The 15,395-nt window shown below is 35.6% G+C and overlaps 1 protein-coding gene across 2 annotated transcripts in view; it reads left to right on the top strand.

Annotated features, from left to right (window-relative positions):
• Window positions 1-15,395, top strand: part of LOC125648908 (nucleolar protein 6-like) — a 58,111-nt gene that overhangs the window by 38,239 nt on the left and 4,477 nt on the right. For both annotated transcript variants that reach the window (XM_056167007.1, XM_056167008.1), the window contains exons 12-20: window positions 267-389; window positions 1,017-1,168; window positions 7,240-7,477; window positions 7,892-8,006; window positions 11,443-11,597; window positions 12,045-12,208; window positions 13,133-13,285; window positions 14,003-14,100; window positions 14,589-14,803. In XM_056167007.1, the coding sequence (XP_056022982.1) occupies window positions 267-389; window positions 1,017-1,168; window positions 7,240-7,477; window positions 7,892-8,006; window positions 11,443-11,597; window positions 12,045-12,208; window positions 13,133-13,285; window positions 14,003-14,100; window positions 14,589-14,803 (1,413 nt within the window). The remainder of the gene's footprint in view (window positions 1-266; window positions 390-1,016; window positions 1,169-7,239; window positions 7,478-7,891; window positions 8,007-11,442; window positions 11,598-12,044; window positions 12,209-13,132; window positions 13,286-14,002; window positions 14,101-14,588; window positions 14,804-15,395) is intronic.

The following is a 15,395-nucleotide window of genomic DNA, read 5'->3' as shown; positions in this document are numbered from 1 at the left end:
ATGTTCTGTAGAACAGTACTTAGTGTATACATATGTTCTGTAGAACAGTACTTAGTCTGTTAGTATGCTCTGTAGAACAGTACTTAATCTGTTAGTATGTTCTGTAGAACAGTACTTAGTGTATATGTATGTTCTGTAGAGCAGTACTTAGTGTATACGTATGTTCTGTAGAGCGGTACTTAGTGTATACGTATGTTCTGTAGAACAGTACTTAGTCTGTTAGTATGTTCTGTAGAGCGGTACTTAGTGTATACATATGTTTACAGTGGGATGTAACATGTGATCCTCCCTCCCATGAGTCTGCTGACCCTGTTATGATTGGACTACAGTTAGATCCAGAGTTTGCATTCAGCGTTCTGGACAAGGGACCAATAGCAGATTCTGTAGAGGTGGGAAAGACTTCTTATTTTTCTAAACCCAAAAGGGTTTGCATGTATCTTCAGTTTTGAGATTTGATCAAGAATTCCGAAGAAATTACAGTTATCCTGTGTAATGTAAATACACCGTAGATGTACCACGATGTGTAATGTAAATACACTGTAGATGTACCACGATGTGTAATGTAAATACACCGTAGATGTACCACGATGTGTAATGTAAATACACCGTAGATGTACCACGATGTGTAAAGTAAACACACCGTAGATGTACCACGATGTGTAATGTAAATACACCGTAGATGTACCACGATGTGTAATGTAAATACACCGTAGATGTACCACGATGTGTAATGTAAATACACCGTAGATTTACCACGATGTGTAATGTAAATACACCGTAGATGTACCACGATGTGTAATGTAAATACACCGTAGATGTACCACGATGTGTAATGTAAATACACCGTAGATGTACCACGATGTGTAATGTAAATACACCGTAGATGTACCACGATGTGTAAAGTAAACACACCGTAGATGTACCACGATGTGTAATGTAAATACACCGTAGATGTACCACGATGTGTAATGTAAATACACCGTAGATGTACCACGATGTGTAATTTTTATATGTAGGCGAAAGAGTTCCTGAGTTTCTGGGGTGAAAAGAGTGAGCTGCGACGATTTAAAGATGGCAGTATTTGTGAGACTGTGCCCTGGTCCAAGAAATCTCTCCTGTCAGAGAAAAGGATGGTGTGTTGTAGAATTGTGCAGCACATTTTGGAGAGGTGAGAAAGCAGAATATATCATACTGAGTTTGATTAATTACATACAGTAAAAGTAGTTATTGACTAAAGGGGGGGGGGGGGTGCAGAATATATCATACTGAGTTTGATTAATTACATACTGTAATAGTAGTTATTAACTAAAATTGACTAAAAGGGGGAGGGGGGAGATGCAGAATATATCATACTGAGTTTGATTAATTACATACTGTAAAAGTAGTTATTGACTAAAGGGGGGGGGGGGTGCAGAATATATCCTGAGTTTGATTAATTACATACTGTAATAGTAGTTATTGACTAAAGGGGGGGGGGGGGGAGATGCAGAATATATCATACTGAGTTTGATTAATATTTCTAGTAGCAGTTAAGGTGCTTGTATTACAATATAGTAGTTAAGGTGCTTGTATTACAATGTAGTAGTTAAGGTGCTTGTATTACAATGTAGTAGTTAAGGTGCTTGTATTACAATGTAGTGGTTAGGTGCTTGTATTACAATGTAGTAGTTAGTTGCTTGTATTACAATGTAGTAGTTAAGGTACTTGTATTACAATGTAGTGGTTAGTTGCTTGTATTACAATGTAGTAGTTAGGTGCTTGTATTACAATGTAGTAGTTAGGTGCTTGTATTACAATGTAGTGGTTAGGTGCTTATTATATTACAATGTAGTGGTAAGGTGCTTGTATTACAATTAGTGGTTAGGTGCTTATATTACAATGTAGTGGTAAGGTGCTTGTATTACAATGTAGTAGTTAAGGTGCTTATATTACAATGTAGTGGTTAAGGTGCTTGTATTACAATATAGTAGTTAGGTGCTTATATTACAATGTAGTAGTTAGTTGCTTGTATTACAATGTAGTAGTTAGTTGCTTGTATTACAATGTAGTAGTTAGGTGCTTGTATTACAATGTAGTGGTTAGGTGCTTATTATATTACAATGTAGTGGTAAGGTGCTTGTATTACAATGTAGTAGTTAGGTGCTTATATTACAATGTAGTAGTTAGTTGCTTGTATTACAATGTAGTAGTTAGTTGCTTATATTACAATGTAGTAGTTAGTTGCTTGTATTACAATGTAGTAGTTAAGGTGCTTGTATTACAATGTAGTAGTTAGGTGCTTGTATTACAATGTAGTGGTTAGGTGCTTATATTACAATGTAGTGGTAAGGTGCTTGTATTACAATGTAGTAGTTAGTTGCTTGTATTACAATGTAGTAGTTAGTTGCTTGTATTACAATGTAGTAGTTAAGGTGCTTGTATTACAATGTAGTAGTTAGTTGCTTGTATTACAATGTAGTAGTTAGTTGCTTGTATTACAATGTAGTAGTTAGGTGCTTGTATTACAATGTAGTAGTTAAGGTGCTTATATTACAATGTAGTAGTTAAGGTGCTTGTATTACAATTAGTGGTTAGGTGCTTGTATTACAATGTAATAGTTAAGGTGCTTGTATTACAATGTAGTAGTTAAGGTGCTTATATTACAATGTAGTGGTTAAGGTGCTTATATTACAATGTAGTGGTTAAGGTGCTTGTATTACAATGTAGTAGTTAGTTGCTTGTATTACAATGTAGTAGTTAGGTGCTTGTATTACAATGTAGTAGTTAAGGTGCTTATATTACAATGTAGTAGTTAAGGTGCTTATATTACAATGTAGTGGTTAGGTGCTTGTATTACAATGTAATAGTTAAGGTGCTTGTATTACAATGTAGTAGTTAAGGTGCTTATATTACAATGTAGTGGTTAAGGTGCTTGTATTACAATGTAGTAGTTAGTTGCTTGTATTACAATGTAGTAGTTAGTTGCTTGTATTACAATGTAGTAGTTAGGTGCTTGTATTACAATGTAGTAGTTAGGTGCTTGTATTACAATGTAGTAGTTAAGGTGCTTGTATTACAATTAGTGGTTAGGTGCTTATATTACAATGTAGTGGTTAGGTGCTTGTATTACAATGTAATAGTTAAGGTGCTTGTATTACAATGTAGTAGTTAGATGCTTGTATTACAATGTAGTAGTTAGGTGCTTATATTACAATGTAGTGGTTAAGGTGCTTGTATTACAATGTAGTAGTTAGTTGCTTGTATTACAATGTAGTAGTTAGGTGCTTATATTACAATGTAGTAGTTAGTTGCTTGTATTACAATGTAGTAGTTAGTTGCTTGTATTACAATGTAGTAGTTAGGTGCTTGTATTACAATGTAGTGGTTAGGTGCTTATTATATTACAATGTAGTGGTAAGGTGCTTGTATTACAATGTAGTAGTTAGGTGCTTATATTACAATGTAGTAGTTAGTTGCTTGTATTACAATGTAGTGGTTAAGGTGCTTGTATTACAATGTAGTAGTTAAGGTGCTTGTATTACAATGTAGTAGTTAGGTGCTTGTATTACAATGTAGTAGTTAGTTGCTTGTATTACAATGTAGTAGTTAGATGCTTGTATTACAATGTAGTAGTTAGTTGCTTGTATTACAATGTAGTAGTTAGGTGCTTGTATTACAATGTAGTAGTTAGTTGCTTGTATTACAATGTAGTAGTTAGGTGCTTGTATTACAATGTAGTAGTTAGTTGCTTGTATTACAATGTAGTAGTTAGGTGCTTATATTACAATGTAGTAGTTAGTTGCTTGTATTACAATGTAGTAGTTAGTTGCTTGTATTACAATGTAGTAGTTAGGTGCTTGTATTACAATGTAGTGGTTAGGTGCTTGTATTACAATGTAATAGTTAAGGTGCTTATATTACAATGTAGTAGTTAGTTGCTTGTATTACAATGTAGTAGTTAAGGTGCTTGTATTACAATGTAGTAGTTAGATGCTTGTATTACAATGTAGTGGTTAGGTGCTTATATTACAATGTAGTAGTTAGTTGCTTGTATTACAATGTAGTAGTTAGGTGCTTGTATTACAATGTAGTAGTTAGGTGCTTGTATTACAATGTAGTAGTTAGTTGCTTGTATTACAATGTAGTAGTTAGATGCTTGTATTACAATGTAGTAGTTAGTTGCTTGTATTACAATGTAGTAGTTAGGTGCTTGTATTACAATGTAGTAGTTAGGTGCTTGTATTACAATGTAATAGTTAAGGTGCTTATATTACAATGTAGTAGTTAGTTGCTTGTATTACAATGTAGTAGTTAAGGTGCTTGTATTACAATGTAGTAGTTAGATGCTTGTATTACAATGTAGTGGTTAGGTGCTTATATTACAATGTAGTAGTTAGTTGCTTGTATTACAATGTAGTAGTTAGGTGCTTGTATTACAATGTAGTAGTCAGGTGCTTATATTACAATGTAGTAGTTAGTTGCTTGTATTACAATGTAGTAGTTAAGGTGCTTGTATTACAATGTAGTAGTTAGATGCTTGTATTACAATGTAGTGGTTAGGTGCTTATATTACAATGTAGTAGTTAGTTGCTTGTATTACAATGTAGTAGTTAGGTGCTTGTATTACAATGTAGTGGTTAGGTGCTTATTATATTACAATGTAGTGGTAAGGTGCTTGTATTACAATGTAGTGGTTAAGGTGCTTGTATTACAATGTAGTAGTTAGGTGCTTATATTACAATGTAGTAGTTAAGGTGCTTGTATTACAATATAGTAGTTAAGGTACTTGTATAACAATGTAGTAGTTAGGTGCTTGTATTACAATGTAGTAGTTAGGTGCTTGTATAACAATGTAGTAGTTAAGGTGCTTGTATTACAATGTAGTAGTTAGGTGCTTGTATTACAATGTAGTAGTTAAGGTGCTTGTATTACAATGTAGTAGTTAGGTGCTTATATTACAATGTAGTAGTTAAGGTGCTTGTATTACAATATAGTAGTTAAGGTACTTGTATAACAATGTAGTAGTTAGGTGCTTGTATTACAATGTAGTAGTTAGGTGCTTGTATAACAATGTAGTAGTTAAGGTGCTTGTATTACAATGTAGTAGTTAAGGTGCTTGTATTACAATGTAGTGGTTAGTTGCTTGTATTACAATGTAATGGTTAGATGCTTGTATTACAATGCAGTAGTTAGATGCTTGTATTACAATGCAGTAGTTAGATGCTTGTATTACAATGCAGTAGTTAGGTGCTTGTATTACAATGTAGTAGTTAGGTGCTTATATTACAATGTAGTAGTTTAAAAGGTGCTTGTATAACAATGTAGTAGTTAGGTAGTTGTATTACAATGTAGTAGTTAGGTGCTTATATTACAATGTAGTAGTTAAGGTGCTTGTATTACAATGTAGTAGTTAGGTGCTTGTATTACAATGTAGTAGTTAAGGTGCTTGTATTACAATATAGTAGTTAGGTGCTTGTATTACAATGTAGTGGTTAGGTGCTTGTATTACAATGTAGTAGTTAGGTGCTTGTATTACAATGTAGTAGTTAGGTGCTTGTATTACAATGTAGTAGTTAAGGTGCTTGTATTACAATATAGTAGTTAGGTGCTTGTATTACAATGTAGTGGTTAGGTGCTTGTATTACAATATAGTAGTTAGGTGCTTGTATTACAATGTAGTAGTTAAGGTGCTTGTATTACAATGTAGTAGTTAGGTGCTTGTATTACAATGTAGTGGTTAGGTGCTTGTATTACAATGTAGTAGTTAGGTGCTTGTATTACAATGTAGTAGTTAAGGTGCTTGTATTACAATGTAGTGGTTAGGTGCTTGTATTACAATGTAGTAGTTAAGGTGCTTGTATTACAATGTAGTGGTTAGGTGCTTGTATTACAATATAGTAGTTAAGGTGCTTGTATTACAATGTAGTAGTTAAGGTGCTTGTATTACAATGTAGTAGTTAGGTGCTTGTATTACAATGTAGTAGTTAGGTGCTTGTATTACAATGTAGTAGTTAGGTGCTTGTATTACAATGTAGTAGTTAATGTGCTTGTATTACAATGTAGTGGTAAGGTGCTTGTATTACAATGTAGTAGTTAAGGTGCTTGTATTACAATGTAGTAGTTAAGGTGCTTGTATTACAATGTAGTGGTTAAGGTGCTTGTATTACAATGTAGTGGTAAGGTGCTTGTATTACAATGTAGTAGTTAGGTGCTTGTATTACAATGTAGTAGTTAGGTGCTTGTATTACAATGTAGTAGTTAAGGTGCTTGTATTACAATGTAGTGGTTAGGTGCTTGTATTACAATGTAGTAGTTAAGGTGCTTGTATTACAATGTAGTGGTTAGGTGCTTGTATTACAATATAGTAGTTAAGGTGCTTGTATTACAATGTAGTAGTTAAGGTGCTTGTATTACAATGTAGTAGTTAGGTGCTTGTATTACAATGTAGTAGTTAGGTGCTTGTATTACAATGTAGTAGTTAAGGTGCTTGTATTACAATGTAGTAGTTAGGTGCTTGTATTACAATGTAGTAGTTAAGGTGCTTGTATTACAATGTAGTGGTTAGGTGCTTGTATTACAATATAGTAGTTAAGGTGCTTGTATTACAATGTAGTAGTTAAGGTGCTTGTATTACAATGTAGTAGTTAGGTGCTTGTATTACAATGTAGTAGTTAGGTGCTTGTATTACAATGTAGTAGTTAATGTGCTTGTATTACAATGTAGTGGTAAGGTGCTTGTATTACAATGTAGTAGTTAAGGTGCTTGTATTACAATGTAGTAGTTAAGGTGCTTGTATTACAATGTAGTGGTTAAGGTGCTTGTATTACAATGTAGTGGTAAGGTGCTTGTATTACAATATAGTAGTTAGGTGCTTGTATTACAATGTAGTAGTTAAGGTGCTTGTATTACAATGTAGTAGTTAAGGTGCTTGTATTACAATGTAGTAGTTAGATGCTTGTATTACAATGTAGTAGTTAAGGTGCTTGTATTACAATGTAGTAGTTAGATGCTTGTATTACAATGTAGTAGTTAAGGTGCTTGTATTACAATGTAGTAGTTAGATGCTTGTATTACAATGTAGTAGTTAAGGTGCTTGTATTACAATGTAGTAGTTAGGTGCTTGTATTACAATGTAGTAGTTAAGGTGCTTGTATTACAATGTAGTAGTTAGGTACTTTTGTTACAATGCAATAGTTAGGTGCTTGTATTACAGTGTGGTAATATGAGGTGTCTCAACTCATCTGGTCCTTTATCTTTCAGGCATGCTGGAATAAAATCAAAGTCGATGAAATGCTTTATAGATCAGCTTGATCCCCTGTTACAGTACACTGTAACCAATAGTTCTGATGATGTAGGCATTTATGGAACTGGTGAGGAACAACATAACGATGTGATACAAAAATACGACGAGCTCTGCAAACTTCTGAGGAATCTAAAAGATCTTCCGTTGTCCATCAACTCCATTCAGGGATCATCTCCTGTCTTCAGATACTCAGAGGTGAAGCAGTTATATTCAGTACGCAATGTCAGAACTAACAGAGATAAAATGTCTCGTTAACGCTTCCTTTCCTTGGCTCATCCAATACAATTTATCCTTTTCATGCTGTGCACATGTACGTATGAAATATTTATTTCTCCCAGCAGTTATATCTTGTGCTTCTCCTATTATACAAATAAGAATACAAGTTTGATTAGTGCTTGTCTTCAACAGATCACAGCCTCTTCATGTAAGGGATCATATGCTATTGTGTTAAACTACATTTTAGATGGAGTGCTGGTACATGTGTGATAGCATGAGAGTGAGGGCACACAAGAGATGAGCAGTGTCTCACACTGTACTCCAGTAACAGAAATGTTGTGCGTTAGACTGGGTTTACCATTGACTCTAGTGTATGTGTGGATTATTTTGCAGGTATTCCCGCCTTTGCCAGCTACTTGCAAGAAGGACAGTGATATAGAGAGTGAGGGGAGGGACCTACCGAAGAACTACAACAAACTTTGTCCGGATTTCATCATGTCTCTCAAAGGTAATAAACCTGTCAGTCATACGTATAACATTGTCCGGATTTCATCATGTCTCTCAAAGGTAATAAACCAGTCAGTCATACGTATAACATTGTCCGGATTTCATCATGTCTCTCAAAGGTAATAAACCAGTCAGTCATACGTATAACATTGTCCGGATTTCATCATGTCTCTCAAAGATAATAAACCAGTCAGTCATACGTATAACATTGTCCGGATTTCATCATATCTCTCAAAGGTAATAAACCTGTCAGTCATACGTATAACATTGTCCGGATTTCATCATATCTCTCAAAGGTAATAAACCTGTCAGTCATACCTATAACATTGTCCGGATTTCATCATGTCTCTCAAAGGTAATAAACCAGTCAGTCATACATATAATACATCTTTTTTAGCTCACCTGAGCTGAAAGCTCAAGTGAGCTTTTCTGATCACCCGTATTCCGGCGTCCGTCCGTCCGTCTGTCCGTCTGTAAACTTTTCACATTTTCAACTTCTCAACAACCACTGGGCCAATTTCAACCAAAGTTGGCACAAAACATCCTTAGGTAAAGGGAATTCTAAATTGTTAAAATAAAGGGCCAGGCCACCTTCCAAGGGGAGATAATCAAAAAAAGGTAAAAATAGGGTAGGGTCATTAAAAAATCTTCTTCTCAAGAACCACTGGGCCAGAAAAGATGAAATTTATAGATAAGCTTTATTAGGTAGTGCAGATTCTAAATTGTTAAAATCATGGCCCCCGGGAGTCGGATGGGGCCACAATAGGGGGTCAAAGTTTTACATACAAATATATAGGGAAAATCTTTAAAAATCTTCTTCTCAAGAACCACTGAGCCAGAAAAGCTGAGATTTATATGAAAGCTTCCTTATATAATGCAGATTATAAATTGTTAAAATCCTGGCCCCCGGGGGTCGGATGGGGCCACAATAGGGGATCAAAGTTTTACATACAAATATATAGGGAAAATCTTTAAAAATCTTCTTCTCAAGAACCACTGAGCCAGAAAAGCTGAGATTTATATGAAAGCTTCCTTATATAATGCAGATTCTAAATTGTTAAAATCATGGCCCCCGGTGGTCGGATGGGGCCACAATAGGGGATCAAAGTTTTACATACAAATATATAGGGAAAATCTTTAAAAATCTTCTTCTCAAGAACCACTGAGCCAGAAAAGCTGAGATTTATATGAAAGCTTCCTTATATAATGCAAATTCTAAATTGTTAAAATCATGGTCCCCGGGGGTCGGATGGGGCCACAATAGGGGATCAAAGTTTTACATACAAATATATAGGGAAAATCTTTAAAAATCTTCTTCTCAAGAACCACTGAGCCAGAATAGCTGAGATTTATATGAAAGCTTCCTTATATAATGCAGATTCTAAATTGTTAAAATCATGGCCCCCAGGGGTCGGATGGGGCCACAATAGGGGGTCAAAGTTTTGTTGTTGTTTTTTTTGTTTGTTTGTTTTTTTTTTGGTTTTTTTTTTATATAGTGCAGATTCAAGTTCGTTAAAATCATGGACCCCGGGGATTGAATGGGGCCTCAAGGGGGGCATCAAAGTTTTACATACAAATTTATAGGAAAAATCTTTTAAAATCTTCTCAAGAACCACTGAGCCAGAAAAGCTGAGATTTATATGAAAGCTTCCTGATATAGTGCAGATTATAAATTGTTAAGATCATGGCCCCCGGGGGTCGGATGGGGCCACAATAGGGGGTCAAAGTTTTACATACAAATATATAGGAAAAATCTTTAAAAATCTTCTTCCCAGAACCACTAAGCCAGAAAAGCTGAGATTTATATGAAAGCTTTCTGATATAGTTCAGATTCAGGTTTGTTGAAATCATGGCCCCCTGGGGTAGGATGGGGCCACAATAGGGAATCAAAGTTTTACACACAAATATATAGGGAAAAACTTTAAAAATCTTCTTCTCAAGAACCACAAAGCCAGATAAGCTGAGATTTACATGAAAGCTTCCTGACATAATGCAGATTCAAGTTTGTTCAAATCATGAGCCCCGGGGGTTGGATGGGGCCACAAGGGGGGATCAAAGTTTTACATACAAATATATAGGAAAAATCTTTAAAAATCTTCTTCTCAAAAACCACTGAGCCAGAAAAGCTGATTTTTACATGAAAACTTTCTGACATAATGCAGTTTCAAGTTTGTTCAAATCATGGACCCCAGGGGTAGGATGGGGCCACAAGGGGGGATCAAAGTTTTACATACAAATATATAGGGAAAAACTTCTTCTCAAGAACCAATGAGCCAGAAAAGCTGATTTTTACATGAAAACTTTCTGACATAGTGCAGATTCAAGTTTGTTGAAATCATGGCCCCCGGGGGTAGGATGGGGCCACAAGGGGGATCAAAGTTTTACATACAAATATATAGTTAAAATCTTTTTCTTAATAACCACTGAGTCAGAAAAGCTGATATTTACAAGAAAACTTTCTGACATAGTGCAGATTCAAGTTTGTTCAAATCATGGCCCCCAGGGGGTAGGATGGTGCCACAAGTGGAGGGGGGGGGGGGGGTCAAAGTTTTACATACAAATATATAGGAAAAAGCTTTAAAAATCTTCTTCTCAAGAACCATTGGGCCTAAGAAGTTGACATTTACATGAAAGCTTTCTGACATAGTATAGATTCAAGTTTGCAAAGGGTAGTTTGGGCCATAATAGGGACTAAGGTTTTACATGCAAATATATATGGAAAGTCTTCAGATATGGGCCAAGGTGACTCGGTTAGCGATGTGGCCCATGGGCCTCTTGTTTCTAATGTAAGATTGGTTTTTGTTTTGGTGTTTTATTATAACACTCTAGAATCACAAATTTGGATTTGAATAAAAAACGGCTTTACTTTTGGCTAATGAGACCCACAGCAAGGTTTGGATTCTGCCAATTCTTTCAATGTTAGACAAAATCTAATAACTAGACATGAATTTGTTAATTACCAAAATTGAGTCTCTTGAAGGTATAGCAGCACTTAACACAGTGTAGTAATACTCATCTCATTTATCTCTAGAGATAATTCGCTGTATCTACTAGTATTCAATTTCTGATGAAGTCATGATTACATGAATACTGGCCAGGAGGTTATAAAACTTTTTACGTACTCAAACTCCGCCATGTTTGTTTTAAGTACAACTCTGAGCAAGCTTCAAAACATACTCTAAAAATCTTGAGCACATACTCCATTTGAGTGTGAGGATGATTTTATAAAAGTTTTGAGTTTGAGTCAGTCTCCCATGTAGCGACTTTCCATATATTAAGCGAAGTGAGAGGTTTGATTTTAATCAGACTGGAGTTTTGAGTATGAAAACATGTTCAAAAAAGTTTATAACCTCCAGACTTGATGTATATGCACATGTAGAACCAGAATTATCTCTGGTCATTTTGTATTAAACCAGAATTATCTCTGGTCATTTCAGTGATCTGTTTACTGGAGGGTAGTGGCAAATGGCCAGATGAGAAGCAGGCATTTAATCGACTGTTGGCTGCCTTCCACATTCAACTAGCAGACTGTCTAAAGACACAGTACAGATTACCGGTGTCTGTGTATCCACGGCACGTAGACGTCGTCAAGGTAACATGCAAACAGTCTTAATAAATTCACATTTCGGATTCTTCATTTAACTACGTTTCTGTAGATAAAATAAATGTTTTTTGTGCAATGTTTTGAGCATTAAGAATCACTGGTATTGTATATGCCCTGAGAGTGAATATTAGGGGACTGTCGTTTTTAGCTTTTCTTTCTGTATGTGTTATGTGTCTATATCTGTATTGCTGTCTGACTCGATGGATGTCTATATCAGTCTGGTATAATAATTGCTGGTTTAGCCACAATTGCTGATCTGGATAAGTGAAATGTCCTGATAAATGAATCTTTTAAGAAAAATATGAAACATGCAAGGCAGCTCCCAAAAATAATTGTCCATAAGCTGAGGTGTTAAGAGAAAGGAAGCTCTCTGTTTCGAGTACCAATACTACAAAATATCCAAAGTTCTACAGAGTTTTTTTTTTCACTGCACAGGATAACTATGTCTTCCGTATCATCATGGGCTACACACGAGAGATTGCGCTGACTAAGATGGTCAAGACGCCGGAGGGGATGGTAAAATATAAGGACAATGATGAGGCTCTGGCTCTGGAGAGAGAAATTCTGGGACTCCCCAAGCTCACCAGCACCCTTCACGGGTAATTATACAGTGCTGCTTATGATGCATTACATTGTATTGCTATACTTACAAGTAATTTACAGAAAAATAAATCACTTGGAATTTAACTCCAATGTCAGTTAGTGCAGAGTTGTGTTTAAGATTGTAGCGGCTAGCCTAGATGTGAGCCTACTGTATATACTTGCCTATAGGTCGGTTTGCCTGTAAGTCGGTTGTATATTTTGTAGGCTATTTTAGAGGAATTTGCCATTGGCCCGCTTATAAGTCAGTATATCTTTTTTCAAGAATCGGTTGACAATTTCAAATCAATGCTCTAACGTTTTCATCTCTGTTTCAAATAATATTTTGTGAAATGCGCTGATATTTATTCATTTTCTCAACAAATCAATTTCAATAATATACACTTAAGATGAATAAAATCATTAAAATATGTAAATACTTGTACTTTATGCATATTATCCTAGAATACATGAATAATATAATATGTCCAGTCAATGTTAATCACGGTAATCGTTGGAGTACGAAGTTGTTTGAAAAATACTATACATTACGCTGTCCAGAAAAATACTAATCTTCTTAGGACTCGCCTATAAGTCGGATATAGAGTTTTGGACCAATTTTTAATTCCCAAAAATCCAACTTATAGGCGAGTATATAAGGTAGATATCTAGGTCTATTAAACGCACTGCATGAATTAACGCCTGTTATCTCTACGTAGAGCTACTTTAGATGTTCGTTCAATTTTCATGGCACTACTTAGCCGCTATGATCTTAAACACTGCCCAGAGTTTTTTTCTGCTTTCAAGAGAGATCAGTAGACGGCGTTGTGTGTATAGAGCTTAGGATGAGGCTTGATATCAATTTGTAGAGAGCTTCTTTGATTTTTGCTTTCAACAGCTCCATGTATCCTTTAGTTCCACTTTGAGATTGTTCTTTATTCCAGCATTCAACAGCTCCATGCATCGTTTAGTTCCACGATGAGATTGGCCAAGAGATGGCTGGCTGCCCAGCTCCTGACAGACTTTGTGGCAGACGAAGCTGTAGAAATTATCGTGGCTCACCTATATCTCCATTCTGCTCCATACACCCCTCCCAGGTAAATTATCGGATCTTTTACACCCTCCCAGGTAAATTATCGGATCATTTACACCCTCCCAGGTAAATTATCAGATCTTTTACACCCTCCCAGGTAAATTATCAGATCTTTTACACCCTCCCAGGTAAATTATCGGATCTTTTACACCCTCCCAGGTAAATTATCGGATCTTTTACACCCTCCCAGGTAAATTTTCGGATCTTTTCAGTTTCATGAAGTTTTTTAGTCACATTCCATAAACAAAGATAACTTGCATTTTATCGAGAGATGTGAAAGATCCATAGTAAATACTAAATCTTATTTGATACAAATTATAATTAGATTTTCTTCTGGTCAAAGCTTATCCTGTAAATAATTTTAACAAGATGCTTTAGTGAAATAAAAATGCAAATCCTATTGATGATAGCACAACAGACAGGATAACAAAGGGCAGGCCTTGTCACAAGGATTGCCTGTATCAATTATTTATCTTCTGCTTAAAATCAAAATGTTTCAAGCGGTTTCATTATTTTTTGCCAAAATCATGCTGTAGAACAGAGGGTGGACTGGAGAAAAATGGAATGCCCCTTTATATTTGATTCTAGGGGGGCATGAAATCTAAGAGTCTGTTATCATTTCTACTTAAGCACTTGACTCTACATGAATTTAACACTGCCTATCATTGATATTTATGATTGTGACGTGTTCAGATAAAATTGATGAACATTTCCTTTTCAGCACTCCAATGGTGGGGTTCCAGCGTTTTCTCTACCTAGTGGGATACCACGACTGGAAATCTAACCCTTTAATGGTCAATTTCAACAATGAATTCACAGGTAAGAATTTCAATGATGAATTCACAGGTAAGAATTTTAGCAATGAATTCCCAGGTAAGAATATACGCAATGAATTTAAACAACGAATTCACAGGTAAGAATTTAAACAATGAATTCATAGGTAAGAATTTAAGAAATTAATTCACAGGTAAGAATTTAAACAGTGAATTCACAGGTGAGAATTTAAAGAATTAATAATTCACATGTAAGAATTTAAGCATTGAATTCACACAGGTAAGAATTTATTCACAGGTATTAAAGAATTTAAACAATGAATTGACAGGTAAAAATTTTGAATACCTGCTGGACTCAAACCTACGATCTACAGATCAGCATTCGACATGCTAACCGACTGAGCTACTCAGCTAGGCAATGAATTCAACAAGTATTGCTGTTATTTATATTTTCATTCAAGTTTTTAAAGTAAGTCAGCCATTATGATGATGTCGTATACCTCCTTAACAAGATGGTGACTTTTTTCTTGGCAGCCGAGGATCTGAAGGAGATTCCGTCCCAGTTCCACAAGGACAGGTCTTCTCAACCGCTCATGTTTCTGTCCACACCATTTGATAAACACAGTTCTTGTTGGACAAAAAGGTCACCCAGTGCCCCCATACTGCAGAGACTGGTTCTGTTGGCACAGAAGTCACTGAGCATGCTCAACAAACTCCTACAGGAAGAAGAGGACAAGATCTGCTTCAAGGTACACATAAATCAGCACAGAAATTGGCAGAAAATGTTATAGTGATGTTCCGAGTTCAGTATATATTCACACTTGTGGTTGCTAAGGAACAATATCTTGTTTATTGGCATACTTGATTCTAACGATCCGGCGCACCCAGGTTAATCGGCGATGACCGGTGACACACTTAATTGTGAACCATAGTTGCGCACTTATTCCGCCGGGTACACCGATAGAGCCGGAAAATTTTGATAGGCGAAGGCGGCTTCAAGCTGGCGTCCTTGGAGACTGTAGAATCGAGAGTTGCTTATTCTAAGACATAATGTTTTTAATTTTTACACTTGTGAAATAAACATGATTTGTAAATATGATGGTCATTTCTATGCGGAATAATGTTTATACAATAGAAGGTCAACATTTCCATTACTGCACTATAGCCGTGTCACTTGATTCTTAGCGTGTCGCCGGATATACCTGGCTTAGTTCGATTTGGCCGGATTTTTTCAGAATCAAGTATGCTATATAATTCACTTGTGGTTGCTAAGGAACAATATCTTGTGTATGTTATACTTGTGGTTGCTAATCTTGTTTATGACCTGCAGTTATGATTTGA

Source organism: Ostrea edulis, chromosome 5, assembly GCF_947568905.1.
Source record: "Ostrea edulis chromosome 5, xbOstEdul1.1, whole genome shotgun sequence".
Lineage (NCBI taxonomy): Eukaryota > Metazoa > Mollusca > Bivalvia > Ostreida > Ostreidae > Ostrea > Ostrea edulis.
The sequence above is the reverse complement of the archived record's forward strand: the minus strand, read 5'-3'. Positions and strand labels throughout refer to the sequence as shown.